This window comes from Cannabis sativa, chromosome 1, assembly GCF_029168945.1.
Source record: "Cannabis sativa cultivar Pink pepper isolate KNU-18-1 chromosome 1, ASM2916894v1, whole genome shotgun sequence".
In the NCBI taxonomy this organism is placed as follows: Eukaryota; Viridiplantae; Streptophyta; class Magnoliopsida; order Rosales; family Cannabaceae; genus Cannabis; species Cannabis sativa.
In genome coordinates this window covers 14,674,576-14,695,630 of record NC_083601.1, presented here as the reverse complement: position 1 = coordinate 14,695,630, position 21,055 = coordinate 14,674,576, and the positions used below count along the sequence as shown (strand labels likewise).

Here is a 21,055-nt window from a genome sequence, read left to right as displayed (position 1 = left end):
TGTGTCGTATTTATTGAAACTGGTATTTTTTGGTTTGAAATGGTAGAGATCTTGCAGATCTAGTTTTCTGTCGAAATCTGGGTTTTCCAGATATTATCGACAGTTTATCGATAGAATATCGATGCTATGTCGATATCCTGCTAAGAAAGGTCAGGGATGACCATTATCGACATGTTGTCGACAGTTTGTCGATATCATATCGATTAAAAAGCAAATTAACCCTAAAATTGAAAGTAGTTTGACCAATAAAATTGTCTGTGTTGTTAATGTATATCGATGGGATGTCGTAGGTGTATCGATAGGATGTCGACACAATGAGAATAAAAAAAATTTGACCTAAAATGTCGATAATTTGTCGACGGTATATCGATAATTTATCGACAATGTGATTTAATTGCTAATTCTGTGTGATAATATCGACCTCATGTCGACATGATGTCGACATTGTGTCGACAATTTTGTTTGCTAAATAGGCGTGATCATACTTGGAATATCGATAGCATGTCGACAGTATGTCGATATGTTGGCGACAATGTGATGTAATTGCTTTCTGTGATTGCTAAGTGTGATATCGATTGATTGTCGACATCATGTCGATAGTGTGTCAACAATTTTGTGTCGACAAATTCTCAAATAAATTATGTATGTTAATTTGCTTTTTAATCGACATGATATCGACAAACTGTCGACAACATGTCGATAATGGTCATCCCTGACCTTTCTTAGCATGATATCGACATAGCATCGATATTCTATCGATAAACTGTCGATAACTTCTGGAAAACCCAGATTTCGAAAGAAAACTAGATCTGCCAGATATCTACCATTTCAAACCAAAAAATACTAGTTTCAACAAATACGACACATATAACGAACACAAACTACATAAAATCTAACAAAATGCTTAAAACACTACTTATCCATTATAATGGTGTAAGATTCTTGAGTGATTGGGGTGTGCTCCGGTTTTCTAACACTGTCCACTGAGAAATAAACATTTGACAGGGAAGAGAGAGAGGAAAGCTTTTTCAGTTTTTTCTAGAGAGAGAGAGGTGCACGAGAGGGAAGAGAGAGAGGAAGAGAGAGGGAAGAGAGAGGGAAGTTTTTTTAGTTTTTAACAATTTTCTTTTTTATTTTTTTAAGAAAAGGGTAAAGTGGGAAGTTCATGTAATCAATGGAATTAATTTGTACAAATTAGTGAAGGGTCTAAATTTTGATATTGGGGGTTTTATTAGGGGCAAAAAATGAAATTTCCCTTCCAATATTAGATGTAGATTAGATATCTCTTCTTGGTGACAGATGACTTGAGTCAAAAACACTTAGTCCTCACTCGCGGTGATAGCCCACCTCTTCAGCCTCAACTAATTTAAGGAGGTTTCGCTCTGCTCATAAAGATTTGTAACTGTTGACCGAGGTTTTCGGCAACAAATATAATAATAATAGTTTAGAAAGCTATTAGGAATTAAGAGAGAGATTTTTACGTGGTTGGGGCGTTAATGAGCCTTAGTCTACGAGTTTGTGTATTTATGATAGTATTTATTACAGAGAATGTTCTTGGTGGATTTTTCCTCTTCTAGTTCTTATGAAACCCAGAATTCTCGACCCCTCTTTAATGAGTTTAGGGCTATTTATAGTATTTATGTGGGGTGATTCCTAGAATTAAGGTACATGTATTTCTGTAACTATCAGTAAAGCCACACATTCCCAATGAATATATCATAGGTAATGCATGGTCTAATCCCTAGGCTTTGTAGGGATTTTATGGATGTAGTCATTTATCCTTTTTGAGTGATGTGATTCCTCATAGAGTAGCCTTCACTAGACTTTATTGATCATAGCCTAGTAGGTGGGGGTTGTGCCGTCAGACTTTAATACATATGGCAGTTCCAATACGCCTCCTCCCATGCGGCATTGAATGCGAGATGACTGTTCAGATTGAATCTGACACCTCCCGGAGAGGCTTTGTTATAGCCCTGCTCTCCGGGAGCATGTGAGGCTTACATGCCTTCTCCGGGAGGCATGTCTAAGTGTAATCCTGCGCTTAAGGAGAATTAACTGATTTATTCAAACGCTAAACCCTTTCCATCTACGTGTCATCCTCCGGTTGGTCCACGTATTTTGGGCAAAATCAGGGGCAACATTTACCCTCCAAGCCTTGTTTAGTTATGGAGTGAACAAGGCTTGCTTAGACGCTTCCGATTGCCTTATCAGCTTCCTGGCACGTGCTTTGGGCGCGTGGTGGTGTATTAATGACCATCATTACTGCAGCTATTCGCTTTTTGCAGACGTCGATTCATTTCTTGTCCATTTATTGATACGGCGCATTAAATAGGTGTCAGACGGGTACTCAAACGTTTTTCACCGTCTTGATGACAATTTAATCCAACCGTTGGATCTATAGAATTCGAATCGATTGCCATCCCAACCGTTCGATGGTGGCTAATCATAGCTGTCTCACACATGTTCTGGCCTATAAAAGCCAGTCTTCTTACTTCATTTGGTTACTTTCAGCCTTTCACCAAATTTCTTCAAAGCTTTCCAGAGAGAAAAGAAACTTCAAACACCTTTGATTTCCTGAGTTTATTCCTTCGATGCTGCCAGTCTACGTTTTACCGACGATCGAAACCAACTCTCAGCCTTCAAACTTCATGTAAGTTCTTCATGTCTAGCACACTTGCTTACTGTTTGTTTATATAGCACATTTTATGATTTTTGGGTTGGATGTTTGAACTTCTGGGAATGTTTTTGTTTGAGTTTCCGTATGATGTGTTAGATTCCTCATCTTTTGCGTTTAGATTACTTCTTTTCGCTATGCTTTTCTCGAGGAACCATCTTCGCCCCACGTAATGACACTTTAGGTTTCAGAGCAGACCTCGTCTTTTCGATTTTACCCTTTTGTCCTTTTCTCTCTTTACTTTTTTGCAATGTCACTATCTGTGGGATTCTTGCACTCGACTCTTGTCACGGAGAACCTTTTGAGGCTTTCTTTTTTGGCAAGTGTCCGGAGGGGGCCTCTTTCCAGCGGTTAGGGGACCCCCATTCCCTTTTTGAATTAGGGTTTGGTTTGGGGCCTAACTGCTGGATTTTTTCAATCTTTTTCAGAACCAAAGATGTCTACTTCTGCATCCGGTTCCAAATCCTCAAAGAAGGGAGAAGTACGCTTGGCCACCCTAGAGGAGGTCATGAAGGGTCCTGTGGCCCAGGAAGGGTACAAGTCCCGTACCAACGAGTGGGAAGCGGCTGAGCTTCATTCTACTTTGACCTGCGCCCATCAGCTGGAGCAGATCGTGGTGGTGGCAGGCATCAAGCCTTCAACCTCCTAGACCTACCACCGGCTGCCCCGGGACGAGGAGACGCCCAACCACAACTATGGGGACTTCAGAGCCTGGAGCCAGACACACCTTATGGTCGGGGCCATGCTCCCTCTCCAAGATTATTTTATTAACTTCCTTGTATTTGTCGGCCTTGCGCCATACCAACTTATTCCTCAAGCTTACCGCCTGCTTTAGGCTTGTTTATTTTTTACGCTGCCCGGAGTTGGGGCTCGCCCAGTCCGACTGAAATTTTGTACTTTTATGAACTCGTTTCCATCCTTAAAAAGGGAGATAAACTTAAAGACGGTTTTTACGGTCTCCGAGCCCATCCTTTGAATGAGGGCCCGGTCCCTTACAACCACCAGAAGCACGTGAAGGAATATCGTCACCGCTTCTTCTTCTCCTCCGGTTTCCAGGCCATGGATCACCCAGAGCTTCTCACGGAGTGGGTTAGGATCCTCCCTTACATGCTGACCGAGCCTACTCAAATATTTCTTCAACGGGCCAAGACCTTTGCCACATACGACAAGAAGGCCCTCGATGTAACGTCCTCGCTTCAAGCCTCCATTGGGCCCTTACACCCACGGAATAATGGCTCTTATACACGAGTACGTCACTATGGCTGCTTCATGGACTGATGACTGACCCTACAGACCAACACGAGTGTTTCCAGCATGCTTTGTCCTCACTCGCACGCTTCCTGGGAAAACTTCCCAGGAGGTCACCCATCCTGAAATTTCTCCAAGCCAAGCACGCTTAACTGTGGAGTTCTTTCGAGATGCGCTACCGAAAAACAAGATGCACCTTGTTGATATAGGTAGTACCAATCAATCTATTTAAGCTCTCTTCAGCTGTGTAGTCCCATACCTACACAGTCTCAGAATCATCCCACTTGACCTTCCCCAGGCGGTGTGGGATTGTACAGCTTACCCGGTGTTTCCCCTTACGAATCACGGGACTACTAACTGTCACACTCGATGTCGAGGAGTTGGTTACGACAGAGCACTGTCGGAGGGCCAAGTTGATCTTGGGGCACCAGTCGGTGGATGACTACAATCTCTCCAAAGTCATCTGCCCGAACGTGAGAGCTCCGGTCGCAGAGAAGGTGTTTCGGGATGACATCATTGCCATGGCGAAGGACAAGTACCAGAAGTACCTCTTCAAGAGGGAACAGGAGCTGGCTTACACCAAGGCCCAGGCGGCCGCCGAAAGGGCCCTTCGTATTGGAGCCCTGTTGGAGCGGAGGACCCCTAGACCCAAGTTCGTGGTCCCAGTACCAAATACTGGGGCTCCCGATGCCAGCACTTCAGGTTTCGGTAAGTCCCCTTTCACAATACATTATGTTCCTCACGTTCGTGAGTATTCCCGTCTTAGGCCCATAGGGTTCGATGAGCATCTCTGTAGGTTTAGAATGCCTTCTACCCGGTGGGGAGATCATGCCAAGGAGTACTACTTTTCCCACTTAGGCCATTATTTAGGTCGATCCCGGATGGGTTCCGGACCTTCGGTGCCTATTCCTTTGGATCATTTAGCCTACGTATCTTCCAACTGGTTTCTTCCCTCGGACAGTTATCTCGGGGATGATGAGGCCAGCCCCATGATTCGAGACTTTGTTAGGGTCGAATTAGAGAGTCGGGGTAGGACTAGTTTATTGCTTTTCTGCTAAGTGTATGCTGTCTCGTGAATGTGCTAACACTTTACTTATTTTCTTTGTTGCAGCAACCAGGTCCATGGACGAACTCTTGGCAACTCTTGCTGGAGCCTACAGTCCTGATGCTTCCCCACATCCGGCTGCTTCTCAGTTGGTCATTCCCGGGAGGTCCTCCTCCAATGCCCCTTGAGGCACCATCGTCTTGGTGGACGAGGAGGAGGGAGTTGAGGAAGTTGAAGAAGGTGAAGAAGAGGACCCGGTCGCCCTTGAGCGCAAGCAAAAGGGCAAGATGGTAGAGGAGGAGCCTTCTAAGCGGCCCCGTAGGGTGGACACTCCGGCCCCGAGCCATGACTCTGGGATTCCTTCGGAGGCGGAGGAATACACTGTGCCTCACGGCAGAGTGTTGACTCCGGTTCTTGCTGATGAGGAGAGGCAGAATCTCTGGGTGGCCAAACATAATTACGCCCTCAACGAGTACAGTCGGGGGCATGCCGAGGTGGAGGCCCTGAGAAAGATCCTTCGGGAGGAGCAGCAAAATACTCTCCGGGAGGAAGCCTTCCGAAATCCGTGGGACTTGAATATGGATCCGTTGACGAATTGGTTAACCGTTTTGTTGGGCCCATCTTAGCTCCGTTTGCCTCGGAGATGACTAGCCAGTTCGTCTCCCACCTGACGCAATTCCCCCCTAAGAGGTATGCTTCCTGCGCCTCTCGGAACTCCATCTACCAAGTTCAGGACATCATCTCTGTCATGGCTGCGGTGAGTACTTGTTATCTATTTTTCTCCTTGATATTTTATCTACGGCACCTTGTCTCACTCTTACTTCTTTTTCCAGATTACCGCCGAGACCGATCGCCTCTCCAAGACCCTAATTGACCATGGTTACGTCATGTCCGAATTTGGGGGCATAGATGAGGCCATGAGGATCCTTCCGGACTTGTCTGTCAAAAGGCGGGCGATCCAGGAGGAGGCTGCACGGAGGGAGGCCCTCGTGGAGGCGAAGCTTCAGGAGGAGGCCAAGCAGAGGGAGGCCCTCGCGGAGGCGAAGCTTCGAGAGGAGGCTAGGCAGAAGGAGGCCGAGGTGGAAGCGAGGCACCAGGAGGCGCTGAAGGTGGAGGGTGAGGCCGCTGCCCGGGCTAGACGCGAGCTTCGCGAGGCTAGGGAGGCCATGGACGAAATGGTTGCCAAGGTGAAGTCCCTGGAGGAGTTGCACCAGGCGAACTTGGAGTCTAAGGCCAACCTGGCCGTGGAGTTGAAGGAGCTGAAGGACTTTAGAGACCAGGCCTTGAAGAAGGCTAAAAAAGATGAGCTCCTGACCCCCGTCTCCTGCAAGCACTGCATTAAGCGCTTCGACGACGGCGTCTATATGGCCTGGCAGTCAAATGGCCAAAGTATTAAGCTTGACTTCTATCCCAAGCCTGAGGAGGCTCTTGCCAAATTCCGGGAGAAGAAGAAGAGGCTTGATGCTATGCTTGAAGCTCGTCGTGGCCCTCGTCTTCCTCCTCGTATTGATTAGGCTACGGAGTCCAACCCACTTCTTGGTAATCATATCTCTTTTTTTTTTATTTACAGCTATTTTTCTTTTCTTTGAGGCAATCTTAATTATGTAGCTGTTTATTTTCTAAGGGGAGACAATTGTTATGGCCCGTCTCCAGGCCCTTTGTATTATTATTTTTTTTTTGACCTACCCTTTGGGTCAGGATATTTTATATATATATAAGCACTTTGATGCATATTCTCTTTGACTTTGTTTTTACTTTTGGCTTGTTTTACATCTGTCTGTGTGGTATGCCTTAGTACCCCCCTGAGTGGCATGAAAACTTTGTTTTTAAGGCACTCAGTTTTATTTAAAGTTTAGAGGTTGCATACATTTTGACGGTACAAATTCTTTAAACAAAGCCTAAGTTAACATATTTGGACTATTGGTAATACTTCCGGAGATGATCGGCGTTCCAAGCCCTTGGCACAATGGTTCCGTCCATCCTTTTTAGCTTATAGGTTCCGGAGCCGATCTCATCCTCGATTTCATATGGCCCTTCCCAATTTGGCCCAAGTACCCCCACTCCGGGTTCTTGAGTGGCTGGGAAGACTCTTCTTAAGACCATATCCCCAATAGTGAATTTTCTATTTTTAACTTTAGAGTTAAAATATTTAGTCACCTTCTTTTGATAAGCTGTCATTCGTATTTGAGACTCGTCCCGGAGCTCTTCAACCTGATCCAACGCTTCCTGTAATAAAGCTTGGTTTGTAGCTGGATCATAAGTTGTTCTCCTGTGGGACGGGAATAACGTTTCTATCGGGACCATTGCTTCACAACCGTACGCCATTGAGAAAGGCAAGTGGCCGGTCGTAGTTCTTGGGGTTGTCCGGTAGGCCCATAACACTCTTGGCAATTCTTCAGGCCAATTGTTTTTGCAGGACAGCAGCTTTTTCTTTAGAGTGACCTTTAGGATTTTGTTGACTACTTCTGCTTGTCCGTTCATTTGCGGCCTTGCCACCGCGGAGAAGCTTTTAATGACTCCGTGTTAGTTGCAGAAGTCAGTGAACTCTTTGTAATCGAATTGCTTTCCATTGTCAGAGACTATTTTGTGAGGCAAGCCATATCGACACACTATGTTTTTAATAACAAAGTCTAGTGCTTTTTTAGCAGTTATAGTCTTCATTGGCTCAGCCTCCGTCCATTTGGTGAAGTAGTCTACTGCTACTATTGCATACTTTACTCCTCCCTTTCCTGTTGGAAGGGACCCAATAAGATCTCTTTCCCAGACCGTGAAGGGCTAGGGACTAGTCATCAGGTTAATCTCATTGGGAGAAGCTCTCGGTATGTTCGCGAACCTTTGGCACGAATCACATCTCTGGACGTAGTCTATGCAATCTTTTTTTCATTGTTGGCCAGAAGTACCCTTGCCTCAATATTTTCTTTGAGAGACTTGGTCCTCCTGTATGGTCTCCACAGAACCCTTCGTGGACCTCTAGCATAATTTGCTTAGCTTCAGGTTCCGATATACACCTTAAATAAGGCATGCTGAGTCCTCTTCGGTAGAGAATTTTGTCCATCATCACATAATGGTGAGCCTGATACTGAATCTTTCTGGACAGTGCCCTTTCTTGGGGCAACTCACCTTTTGTTATGTATTCAATGATGGGGACCATCCAGCTGGGTTATTGCCCAACTGTTGTTATGGCCTCTTTTACTTTGATGCTTGGCTGTGCCAAGCGTTCCACAGGTACCACCCCCAGTTTCTCGATTTCACTATCTTAAGCTAACTTAGCCAGACAGTCCGCGTGAGCATTCTTTTCTTTGGGGATTCTTTCCACCTTGTAGTTCGCAAACTCGTGGAGCAATTCCCGGACTATTGCTACATATGCGGCCATTCTTTCTCCGCGCGTCTGATACTCTCCCGACACCTGGTTCACTACCAGTTGGGAATCGCTGTAGACTTTTACTCTTTTAGCCCCCACGGTTTTTGCTAATCTCAGCCCTGCTATGAAGGCTTCGTATTCGACCTCATTGTTGGAAGCTGAGAAGTCGAACCGTAGGGCTGCTTGGAGTCGAAGTCCACTTGGAGATATCATTGCAACTCCCGCTCTGGATCCATTCTCGTTGGAGGCCCTATCTACAAATACTTTCCACGCTGGGACTGATGGTGTGGGTATGTTTGCGGTAGCTTTGGCTTCAGTGCACTCTGTGATGAAGCCTAGCGCTTGCCCTTTTATGGAAATGCAAGGAAAGTAGTGTATATCGAACTAGCTTAACTCCATTGCCCATTTGAGGAGCCTTCTGGACGCCTCTGGCTTTTGTAGGACTTGCCAGAGTGGGTGGTTGGTCAATACCTTAATTGGGTGAGCTTGGAAGTAGGGTCTTAACTTTCTCGAGGCCATCAGGAGGCAAAAAACTAGTTTTTCAATTACTGGGTATCGCGTCTCCGCTCCTATCATGCGCTTGCTGACATAGTACATGGGATGCTGAGTTTTCTCCTCTTCCCGGACTAGGGCCGCGCTGACCGCATGCTCGGAGACGACTAAGTATAAGAACAAGTTCTCTCCGAGAACGGGCTTTGATAGGATTGGTGGCTTGGCCATGTGCTCTTTTAGTTTATTGAATGCCTCCTCACACTCGTCGGACCATTCAAATTTCTGACACTTCTTCAAGACGTTCAAGAAGGGAATGCATTTGTCTGTGGAACGGGAAATAAAATGGCTCAGGGCAGCAACCTTTCCGGTTAAGCTCTGGACATCTTTGTGTTTCTTTGGGGAAGGCATGCTCAGGAGAGCTTGAATTTTTTCTAGATTTGCCTCAATTCCCCTCTGACTGACGATGAAGCCCAGAAACTTCCCTGGCTTAACCCCGAAAGTGCACTTCTTCGGGTTGAGTTTCATTCCGTACCTCTAGACCACTTCAAAGCATTCTTCTAAGTCATCCGCGTGGCTACTGCATGCTTTCGACTTGACTAGCATGTCGTCTACGTACACCTCCATATTTTGCCCCAAGAGGCCCTTGAACATCCGGTTCACCATTCTTTGATAAGTTGGGCCAGCATTTTTCAGTCCGAAAGGCATGAGTAGGTAGCAGTATACCCCCTTATCGGTCCTAAAGCTAGTGCACTCTTGATCCGCTACATTCATGTTAATTTGGTTGTAACCGGCGTATGCATCCATGAAGGACAGTAACTTGAATCCGGAGGTGGCATCCACCATTTGGTCGATCCTTGGCAAAGGGAAGCAATCCTTTGGGCATGCTTTGTTTAGATCAGTGAACTCTATACAAACCCGCCAGGTCCCGTTAGGCTTCGGCACCAGGACCGGATTGGCTAGCCATTCCGGGTAGTAGACATCTCGAATCATGCCATTCGTTAGTAGTTTGTCCACCTCTTTCTCTAAGGCTTCAGCCTTTACTGAGTCGAGGGGACGTCGCTTCTGCTGGACCGATGGCATGTCCAGGTTGACATTGAGGACATGGGTGATGACGTGGGGACTTATGCCAGTCATGTTTTCTTGGCACCATGCAAAAACGTCAATGGCACCCTCAGTGTCTTTATTATTTTTTCTTTTTCCTCCGGTTCTAGGCTCTTTCCTAGTCGGAGGACCTTGGTGGAGTCGAGGTCGCACACCGACACTTCCTCGACATCCTCCATTGGTTCTACAATTTTTTCGAATCCGACACGGGGATCCGACTCATCTTCTTCCGCCATTTCTGGCTCAATAATTTCTCGAACCATCAAAACGGGTAGGTGGACAGCAACGTTATAGCACTGCCTAGCCTCCCCTTAGTTTCCCCTCACGATCCCTATCCCAGCTTCTTGGATTGGGAATTTCAGGCACAAGTGTCGTATTGACGTGACTGCACCAAAGTCTACCAAGGCCGGTCGGCCGAGGATTGCGTTATAAGTTGTTGGGCAGTCCACCACCACAAATGTGCAGTACTTGAAAGTGCTCTGGGGTGTGTCCGGGCACAAGGTGACTGGGACCCTCACTTTTCCCATAGGGATAAGTGTTGTTCCATTAAACCCTGTGAGTTGTGAACCACTTGGTGAAAGGTCTCGGTCCATTAGGCCTATTGCAGTGAAGGCCTCTTTGAATAGTAGTTTCACGGAACTCCCGTTGTCGATTAGGACTCTGGCCACGATCTTATTGGCAATGGGAGTCTCTATGACCAAAGGGTCATGGTGAGGAAAACGCACTGTTTTAGCATCTTCTTCGGTGAATGTAATAGGCTGATCCATTAGCCGGGGCCTTTGGGTTGGGAGTTGAGTAACCTCCCAGACCTCATCGTGTTTCACGGCCCCCGCGTATCGTTTGAGCTCCTTGCAGGTAGTTCCTTTGATGTGGGGTCCTCTCGAGATCATAGCCACTCTCCTGTTGGGTCTTGGTGGCAGGCCGGGAATATGCTGGGCATCTCCGGGGGGAGCAACTGGAGCCAATACTCCTGCTGCACCCCCTGGCGCTACTTGTGGCAAAGCTTCAGCTGCCTGACCCGGGTTGAGATGGGGCAAACGATTCTTGATCCACTCGTAGAGATGTCCCAATCAGATCAAGTTTTTGATCTCGTCTTTGAGATTTTTGCATTCATTGGTGCTGTGCCCAATGTCATTGTGGTACTCGCATCTCTTATTGGGATCTCTTATTGCCACTAGGAAAAATATACACGTTCTTGGGAGTCCGTTAACTCCGTGTATTGGGTATATTGGGGAGTATACCCCCTTTTCTGCCGCTTATCCTCCGTTCGGTTGCTGCCTTTGGAGGACCTTTTGTTCCAAGAGCCCTGAGAAGAAGCGGCTAAACTTGGGGTCGGAGCGGAGTGCGAGGGGGCTGTCCATTTATCCCCGAGGGATTCCCAAAGTGGGAAGATGCGGGGGGTAAGGCCTGGCCTTGACTATACCCAGGAGTAGCGGAAAACTGTATGCCGCTAATCGGTGGAGCTGTTGCTGGCACAGTACCCGTGAGTTGGGCTCCGGGCACACATCCCGCTACCCCGGTGGGATAGTATCCCCCATAGGCCACTATTTGGGCTTCTTCCAGGTTGATATATTTCTGGACTCTCTTCTGGAAGTCTTGAAGGTTTGAAGTTCCTTCTTGTTGTAACTCGTTCCAAAATGGAGTCCCTGTTCGGATGCCTGCTTGGAGAAGAGCAAGCTGTTGTCCGTCGTCTACTTTTTTGGTTTTCGAGGCTTCTTCCCTGAACCTCTTTATGAAATTTTTCAATGTCTCCGTAGGCAGCTGCTTGATGCTAGTCAAGGCGCTAACCTCTAGATTGACTTTTCTTGCGGCGACAAATTGTCTCCGGAAACTGGTTTGCAACTTATTCCAGCAATCCACGGATCCTGGTTCCAGTTTCTTGAACCACGCTTCCGCGGATCTGCTTAGAGTAAGCGGGAAGCACAAACACTTGGCGTCATTGCTGACCCTCATGACTGTCATGACTCGGTTGAACTGTGACAAGTGATCGCTTGGATCAGAGTCCCCGGTATAAGCTGCCATCTCGGGCATCTTAACATTTTTGGGGAGCTCTGCTTCCAGGATACGCTTTCCACACGGCTCACAGTCTTCACAGTCAGAGTCGGAGTGGTCGCCTTTCTGTCTCCGGGTGACTCGAGCGATGTCTTTTCGGAGCACGGCAAGTTCTGCCATGATTCCTTCGTTTAACGTTCTCGTGGAGACCGCGGGTCCGTATTTCTTTTGGTCTAGGTGATCCCGGAGATCACCTTGGTTCCCGTTAATCTTATTTCTCATATCAATGGGAGGGCATTTCTGGCCCCTTCTTCCTCCCCTTCCGGGCTCCTGGTGCACGGAAACGCTCTTTCGGTCCTCTCGATCCTGAGGCCAAGACTCCCTTTTGGGAGTTTGCCCCTCTGCGGACCTTTCCCTTTCGAGAAATCTGAGCGGACCTTTCGCGGATCCTGCACCTTTTTCTTTTTCCCAGGAGCAGAAGTAGGATTTTTCTTTTGGTTTCCTTCAGCGGGATACCTTATAGGGCTTGGCTCCCTAGACTTCTGCTTTTGGGTACTTGGCGAGGATTCCTCTGGTTCCTTTCCAAGTCCAGCAGGGATGGCTTTAGGATGCACGTGGATTCCTGCTGCCTCCATGGCTTTTTGCATGGCCAGCATCACCTCTTGCATCTTTTGGTTTTGCTCTTTTTGGGCTGCGATTTCAGCTTCATGATCGACAGCCTTTTGCCTTAAGAGTACCAACTCTGAGTAGCTACCTTCATCATAAGCGTACTCATCAAAGTTTCCTTCGTATTCGTCATCAGGGGTTCCTTCTTCTTCCTCAGAGCCCACATCTGCTCTTGAGGCCACGTCCTCATCATTTGGATCTTGAGCATCTTGAAGAGGGCAAGGTTGATGTGTGCTTCGAGTCTCCACCATTTTCGTCTTGTTGTAATGTAGTGTCTTCTTTCAGACGCTCCCTTCAGCTCTCAATGAAAGCACCAAAATGTTGACTGAGGTTTTCGACAACCAATATAATAATAATAGTTTAGAGAGCTATAAGGAATTAAGAGAGAGATTTTTACGTGGTTGGGGCGTTAATGAGCCTTAGTCCACGAGTCTGTGTATTTATGATAGTATTTATTACAGAAAATGTTCTTGGTGGATTTTTTCTCTTCTAGTTCTTATGAAACCCAGAATTCTCGACCCCTCTTTAATGAGTTTGGGGGTATTTATAGTCTTTATGTGGGGTGATCCCTAGAATTAAGGTACATGTATTTCTGTAACTATCAGTAAAGCCACACATTCCCAATGAATATATCATAGGTAATGCGTGGTCTAATCCCTAGGCTTTGTAGGGATTTTATGGATGTAAATCCTTTATCCTTTTTGACTGATGTGATTCCCCACAGAGTAGCCGTCACTAGACTTTATTGAGCATAGCCTAGTAGGTGCAGAGTGGGGGTTGTGCCGTCAAACTTTAATAAATATGGTAGTTCCAATATGCCTCCTCCCATGCGGCATTAAATGCAAGATGACTGTTCAGATAGAATCTGACACCTCCCGAAGAGGCTTTATTATAGCCTTGCTCTCCGGGAGCATGTGAGGCTTACATGCCTTCTCCGGGAGGCATGTCTAAGTGTAATCCTGCGCTTAAGGAGACTTAACTGATTTATTCAAACGCTAAACCCTTTCCATCTACGTGTCATCCTCCGGTTGGTCCACGTATTTTGGGCAAAATCAGGGGCAAAAGTAACAAATGGAGTTGTATCACTTCCTAGCTTTAGCTGGAATCCATCAATAGCAACATATCTATCCAATATTTTGATATTTGAAGAAGCTTCTAGATCACTTACTTCTAGTTCAGTGTTCTACCTCGTCGTAAGCCGGCAAGCAGCCACATGTACATCATCTCTCCCAACATCCTATTTGTAGGTTATTAGCTGGTTTCTTTCACTATTCAAAGTTAAGTCTCCATCATTGATTGTATGGTCTAATGGGAAAGGAAGGGGCTACAGGATTCCCCTTATAAACCTCCTTGAATTCTTCAGGAGCAGTAATCTTGATCGAGTCCTCACAACGGATGTTCCTCTCCTTCACCTTCTACTCTCACTTTGCCTTTAGTCTAGCCACCAAAGCTTCCACTTTGGCCTTATTCCCATACTTATCCTACTCAGCCGCAGACCTTTGGTCAATGGTAATTGTGTAGCGTCATCCTTGCTAAGACCAATAATATATCAGTTCCCATGATTGCAATAGGAATTGGAAGGTCAGGAAGTGAAACCTATTGAATGGGCACATCTAAAACCATAACATTTTGATTGACAAGGGAATCCATTAAATTTGTTAGAGACAATGTCTCCATGTTCCTCAACCTGGAGCTTGAAGGTCTTTCCCTTTGTCTCTTGGAACCGTCCTTCACAATCTATGACTGGGAAATCACATTGTTCTTGAATGCTTCCAAGGTATCCATGATGTAAGTAAGAGGACGAATCACACAAAAAAACGATACAGATCAGTGATGTAAAAACAATAAAACATGAATATAAATTAGCAATAATGAAAACGGTCATAGATCCAGAGCCAACCCTCAAAGTTGAAGCTGAATCCCTCTAAGTTTTCCAAGTTAAACTATAAAATATCCTCACGACCTATGAAGCTATCATACTCAAAGAATCTGGGGTAGTACATTAAGGTGAACAGGGCTATCCTAACATTATGAGATGGCATAATGAAATGGGTTGAGCTCGCCACTATCTCATTTACGCTAAGTAAATCCTCCTACAAGGATACCATGAATTTTTAAATTCATGAAATAGGAATTAGACCCATCTTGTTTGATATCTGCAAATCCATCCAGATAGGGAGCATGAATTAAATTATAAGGTGTGTTACCTATCCCAGAAGTATTGGCATCTGGGGCTCCGTAATCAGGAAAGCTTGTGTCAAACTGCATTTTGAGTTTAGTAGCCTTGTCAAGAATCTCTCCATTCTCTTGCAGCTCTGCCATCTGACGTTTATCTTTCTCAACAACCTTTTTCTCTTTGTTTGCAATTATTTAAGAAATGGCTTCCCGCACCTCATCAGGTTTGGAACTTCTTTGCTGTCACTAGTTCCCCGACTTTTAATTCCTCCATGGGTATGTCCCAATGCACCTTTTGGCATTCTTCTAAGAATGGAGTTGGACCGAGGCGAGAAATAAAACCCATTACACAGAGATAAAAGAGGCAATTTTAAGCGAGAAACTTTCAAAACTAGAAGATACAATCACGAAAAGTAGAAGGCCGACACTTACCTGTTCGATTGAAATCGAGCAAAAGAGTAGGGTGCCTCTTCAAAAGAAAACTAGAGGTAGTAAACTAGTATTCCCAGATGTCTGGAGGATGACTCCAGGAACTTGTGGGACACCTCACTTTTGACTACTTGAGAATGTAAAAGTCGTCTTTGGAGGGCTCTTTATTACTTGGGTTTAATTCAAACTCGTAAAAGAAGACAATCTCCTCCAAATCAGGCTCCACCATGGCCCACTCCTTACAAAAAATATACCATCCTACCATAAGCCTACAACTCTGCAGGATCAGCTGGAATGGAGCAAGCCTAATAACCGTAAAAAAACTGGGTAAAATAGTCTTTGAGCGGGAGATACATGAGCTAGCCTTTTCACCCTTCAAGAAGAGCCTGGTCCAGAGCAGACAAGAGGTACTCTGAAGTTCGCATTCCTTTTCCAGATCCTCCAGCATTCAGTAATTCTGAAACTTATTAGTAATACGGTCCATCTCCTAAGGAGAATTTATGCATTCCTCTAGTGTTGGGCTGCCTTTCTCTTGCTGGTTTTGCTTCGCATCTCCATCGTTATGAAGGTGCTCCAAGTCCTTATTTTCTTCGGCCATGGTGAGAGATGAAAAAGAAAGAAGCCAAACAGCCAGTACCCAAACAGATCAAACGGTAAGGGTACACGAGAACTCTCCCCGAAAACTGCTTAGAGAGGTTCCACTAGACCTTGGATCTTGAAGTCAGTTCCCCAATGAACATAACTCCCAGATAAAAGATCGGGACCACAAGAAAAGGAAAAGGAAATACAAGAATATTGAAGTTTGTAACCATAAGGGTCCTAGACCGAGTGAGCGGGAAGCAACAGAGCCCTCAGGAACACTGTTAGCATCCACGAGCTCGAGAGTCGGAAAAAAACAACAACAACAAAAGGAATATCCTTTTCCTAAAGCATGACAAGGTCTCTATTTTCAAATTTTTCTTACCATTTCCTTAGTTCTCAGGCGAGTGTAAAACTTAAGATCGCCCCACACGAAAAAAATTACTTAGCGATTCCCAGAAAACAATCCACATCATGGCAGTACCCTATATGATATACTACCTAGAGCATAAATACACAAGAAATGCAGTATTAAAGTGAAATGGAAAAGCACTTACGTGTTACAATCGAGGCTGTCGGTGTAAGATTATGGGTCGAAACTGAGTTCCTCACCTAAAAATTGCACAGCTTCCTAAAAATTTTGTCGGCATCCTCTTGGATGATCGAGGAAGCTAGTGTTGTTACTGGGGGCAAATGGGGGTGTGCATATGAAAAATCTTGATCAGAGATGGAGAAGACGATCATAAAGCACAGTGGCAAAATTGAACATTTATTGGGAAATGTTTCCTGGGTAAGTTTATCTTTGAAAGTTTGAGTGAAAAATGGCAAAGAAGATAAAGTGAATAGTCGATTTCCTTTGTATTTATAAGGGAATTTGCGATCAACGTGCCTCAGATCAAATGACTAAGATCAAACATGAGAAAACACAAATCTCCTAGATGCAACAGCTCGGGAATGCCAAAGATTGCCATCAATGTGGTCCACAAAATCAAGGACGTGTACATTAATTATGATATTTGCCTTGAATATTTTGCTGACATAGCCAGCTGTTAGTCCATAACTCAAGGCATCACGCGCTCATGCGAGTCGTGTGACAGACAGACCAAAGAATAGTTGACACATGTACTCCTCTCGCAAAGTATTAAAGGTTCACGAGCTTCTGCAACCTCCCACTTCAAAATATCAAAGGATGGAAATCATTCATGGCCCCACGTACCATAATGGATCCGGATGAAGGCTATAAGCCTTCGTGACTCTTCGAAAAACTCAGTAAACATAAATATATTCTTAATTTTATATATAAAAAATAAATATAGATTTTATTTATAAAATTGTATGTTAAATTTTAATAATAATATTATACATTAATAATACTAAATAGATATTTAAGAAATGGGAAATACTATTTTAGACCCTGTGTTTTGTAAAATTTACTAATTGGACCCTCTGTTTTGTTAAATGAAAAAGTAGACCCTATATTTTTTAAAATGGTCCATTTTTGTCATAAAATCTCTAGATCAGATTATTATTAAGTTTTATTTCAACAAAAAATCAGTTCAGGATCCTATTTGTACAATTTTAGAAAATACAGAATCCATTTTATCATTTAACAAAATAGAAGGTCCAATTAGTAACTTTTTGCAAAACACATGATACAAAATAGTATTTATCCTTTAAGAAATGAAAAAAATTGCATGTGACAACCAAAATTTGAAATTGTTGACCGAGGTTTTTGGCAGCCAATATAATAATATTTAGGAAAGCTGTAAGAAGTTAATGCAAGAGATTTTTACGTGGTTGGGGCACTAATGGGCCTTAGTCCACGAGTTTGTGTATTTATGAGAGTATTTATTACAGAGAATGTTCTTGGTGGTTTTTCCTCTCTAGTTCTTCTGAAACCCAGAATTCTCGACCCATGCCTTAATGAGTTTGGGGGGTATTTATAGTGTTTTTGTGGGGTGATCCCTAGAATTGAGGTACATGTCTTTCTGTGATATTCAGTAAAGGCACACATACCCAATGGATACATCATAGGAAATGCATGGTCTAATCCCTAGGCTTTTTAGGGGTTTAATGGATGTAGTCCTTTATCCTTTCTTGACTGATGTGATTAATTTCTCATAAAGTAGTCGTCACTAAGCTCATTAATCATAGCGTAGTAGCTACAGAAGGGGGGTTACGCCGTCCGCCTTTAATACTTATAGCAGTTTCAATACGCCTTCTCCCATACGGCATTAAATGCGAGGTGACTGTTCAGATAGGATTTGACACCTCCCGGAAATGCTTTGTTGTAGCTTTGCTCTCAGGGAGTATGTGAAACTCACCTGCCTTCTCCGGGAGGCATGTTAAATGCTGATTCCTTTGATTAAAGAGACTTAGTTGAATTATCCCAGAGTCTAACCTCTTCAGTATACGTGTCTCAATCCGGTTGGTCCACGTATTTTGGACAAAATCAGGGGCAACAGAAATTAATTGCCATAATATTGTTATTCAATTAATTGACACATATACCGTTTTTTCCTTTAGTTTTATTGTAATACGTATACCTATAAAAATGCATATATTTTCTTTCATATTACACTGACGCACATTTTTTACTTTTTTTTTTCTTTTTTTTTTGGACACTAATTTTCTCCTTCTCAATACTATTTTTTTTCTCTCTCTCAATATATGAGATATCATCATATATATTTATATATATAATTATACTCTTATTTTTTCATGCCATCAAATTATTTTTTTTTTCCACACATATGTAATAAAACAAATAATATTATTAGAAAACAATTTATTTTTAAAGATTTCTCTTTTTATTTTATTTTTTTAATTTAAAAAGTTTTTTTTTTTTTTTGGCTACACATCTAATGTTTTAGTCTCAAAAATTATATCACTGCAATCTACTCTTTAATGTGATCATTTTAATATGCGGGAAACATATATTTTTTTACCATTATCAAAGAAGATGACCAAAATCAAAAGAAACATTTTACTTTCTTAATCTTTAGTTAATCATTAATATTTAGTTAATTAATAAGTAAACAATATTTAAATCAGTATATATCAAACAACTTCATAAGTTACTAAAAATATTTTGTTTTTCTTTATATTTTGTTAATAAATGAATAAATAATATTTAAATTTAAATAAAATTTAATGTATCAAATAATTTAATAAGTTACTAAAAAATATACATATTTTTTATTTTTATATTTAAACATTACAAAATAAACTTATTTTTATAAAACTATTTTAATAATAAATTGAATAGTATCTAAAACATCGTATGAGTTACATTAAAAAAAAAAAAAAGTAACCTCAATGTATCTTTAACAATAAAATAACATAATATAGTCTAAAAATATTAAAAAAAAAACAAAAAAGTTTCTTTTAATATTAATCGTCTTTCTTGAAGATAGAAAAGTAAATATTTTTCACACATTAAAATAATTATTTTATTATTTATATATGTGTAAAATTCTAAAATAAATTTGCTTTTTACAAAACTCATAAAAAGCGAAAAAATCTGGAAATGAGATTTTTTCAGCTTTTTCTATTTTCGATAATTATTTGAATTTCGGTATATATGCTGACGTGGCACAACGGTATTTGTGCAAATGATTTTCTTAAAGGTATTTTTGTAAATAAAATCAATTTTAAGTATAATATTGAAAAACTCCCTTAAGAAATATATACATACACTGTTTTTGAAATGTAAACAAAATTTATAAATATTTTTTTCTAATTTTGTATTAAAGTTTAGTAATATATCAAAACATAAATATTGACTTATATTTATATAATTAATTTTATGTGTTTGTTAATTTTAGAAAATTAATTGAAAATAATTAATATATTAAAATTATAAATATATATATATATGTTTATTTATATATATTTATAAAATAACTATTTTTAGTTTTAATCAAAAAAGGTAACAATATTACTAAAATACTTTCAGCTGGCCAAATAAATAAATATACAACCCAAATGAAAAAAATTACACAAATATCTCTTACACACACCTTCAACTCAGGATCCATGTTTTCTAGGTAACCATCAGACACATGCAGAAACCCAACACAACCGAAACGAAAATCAAACCAGAAATAGAACCACTATTAATTCCGGCGACTTCACCTGAGAAGACGACTAGAATCAATTAAAACAGGAGCTATTTCGTATTCATGAAAAAAAATTACAAAAAAACTACTATGAAACTAAAATTTAACCAGATATCCAGTTTAATTTGCATAAAACTAATGTCCTTACTTCAATTTTTAGATCCATAAAATGCAGATCTCAAAATGTTGAACTGGAGTTCCCAAACAGTCCAACTCAAGTATAATTCAAAAAAAATTACATCAATACTATAGTAAAATATTTATCCTGGTGTATTTTTGTTGTTTTCCAAATTTCTAATCGTAAATTTGTTTATATTAAATCACGAAGAGACATGTTGATAGAGTTACGTACGTAGAAATACTATTCTGATTTTTAATGTTTCATAACAGTTGCATAAATATTTTGCTAATAGTTATTTCTCCACATATTACTATTAAGGTACAAGTAATTATCAATCACTGAGAAAAAAAAATACTGACAAATAGTTTCTTACATATACACATTCACATTTTACATTTCTTTTAGTTGCAATTAAGTTGCATGTTAGTTGGTCGCAACAGATATAACTGTTGCATTACAGATTCAACAGCAACCCACGATCCATGCTTCCTGGCATTAAAACTTTTATTTGATGCAAGCGTCAGTCAACCACCCAGCAATCTTCGTCTGATGCAATCTTCGGTCAACCACCCAGCAACCTTCGTTTGATTGAAACCTTCGTCTGATGCAACCTTCAGCCAACCACCCAGCAACATTCGTCTGATTTTGTAAGTGATAGTTTAAGAGGTATTTTGATAATTAAAAGCGCATGAAATTTATAAATGTTGTCCACACTTTATGGAGGTATTTTTGTAAATAAAGTGTCCATTTGTATTTTCTATGTAATAATTTTTTTATAAAATTGTATAGAATAATATACTTATATTTTTTTTTACATATTTATTTTTAATATAATAAATATATTTATATATAAATAAAAATTACTGTTAATAAAAAAGTTCGACTTTGAGAATTTAGGTAGCGTTTGGTTGAAGGTAATGAAATGGAATGGAATGAAAAGAAAATAATTTTCATTCTATTCCTTTGTTTGATTGCATTTTAAAGTATTAGAATGACATTCCAATGTGATGCTTTTTCTACTATTTTGATGGAATGACTATTCCATTTTAAA

General features: G+C 41.8%; 1 protein-coding gene across 1 annotated transcript; it reads left to right on the top strand.

Moving 5' to 3' along the window:
* The first annotated feature begins 5,610 nt into the window (after window positions 1-5,610).
* On the top strand, window positions 5,611-6,481 carry LOC133038664 (inactive protein RESTRICTED TEV MOVEMENT 2-like). Its single transcript, XM_061116750.1, has 2 exons — window positions 5,611-5,724; window positions 5,801-6,481. The coding sequence occupies exons 1-2, from the start codon at window positions 5,611-5,613 to the stop codon at window positions 6,479-6,481; spliced, it is 795 nt and encodes a 264-aa protein (XP_060972733.1).
* The last annotated feature ends 14,574 nt before the right edge of the window (window positions 6,482-21,055 follow it).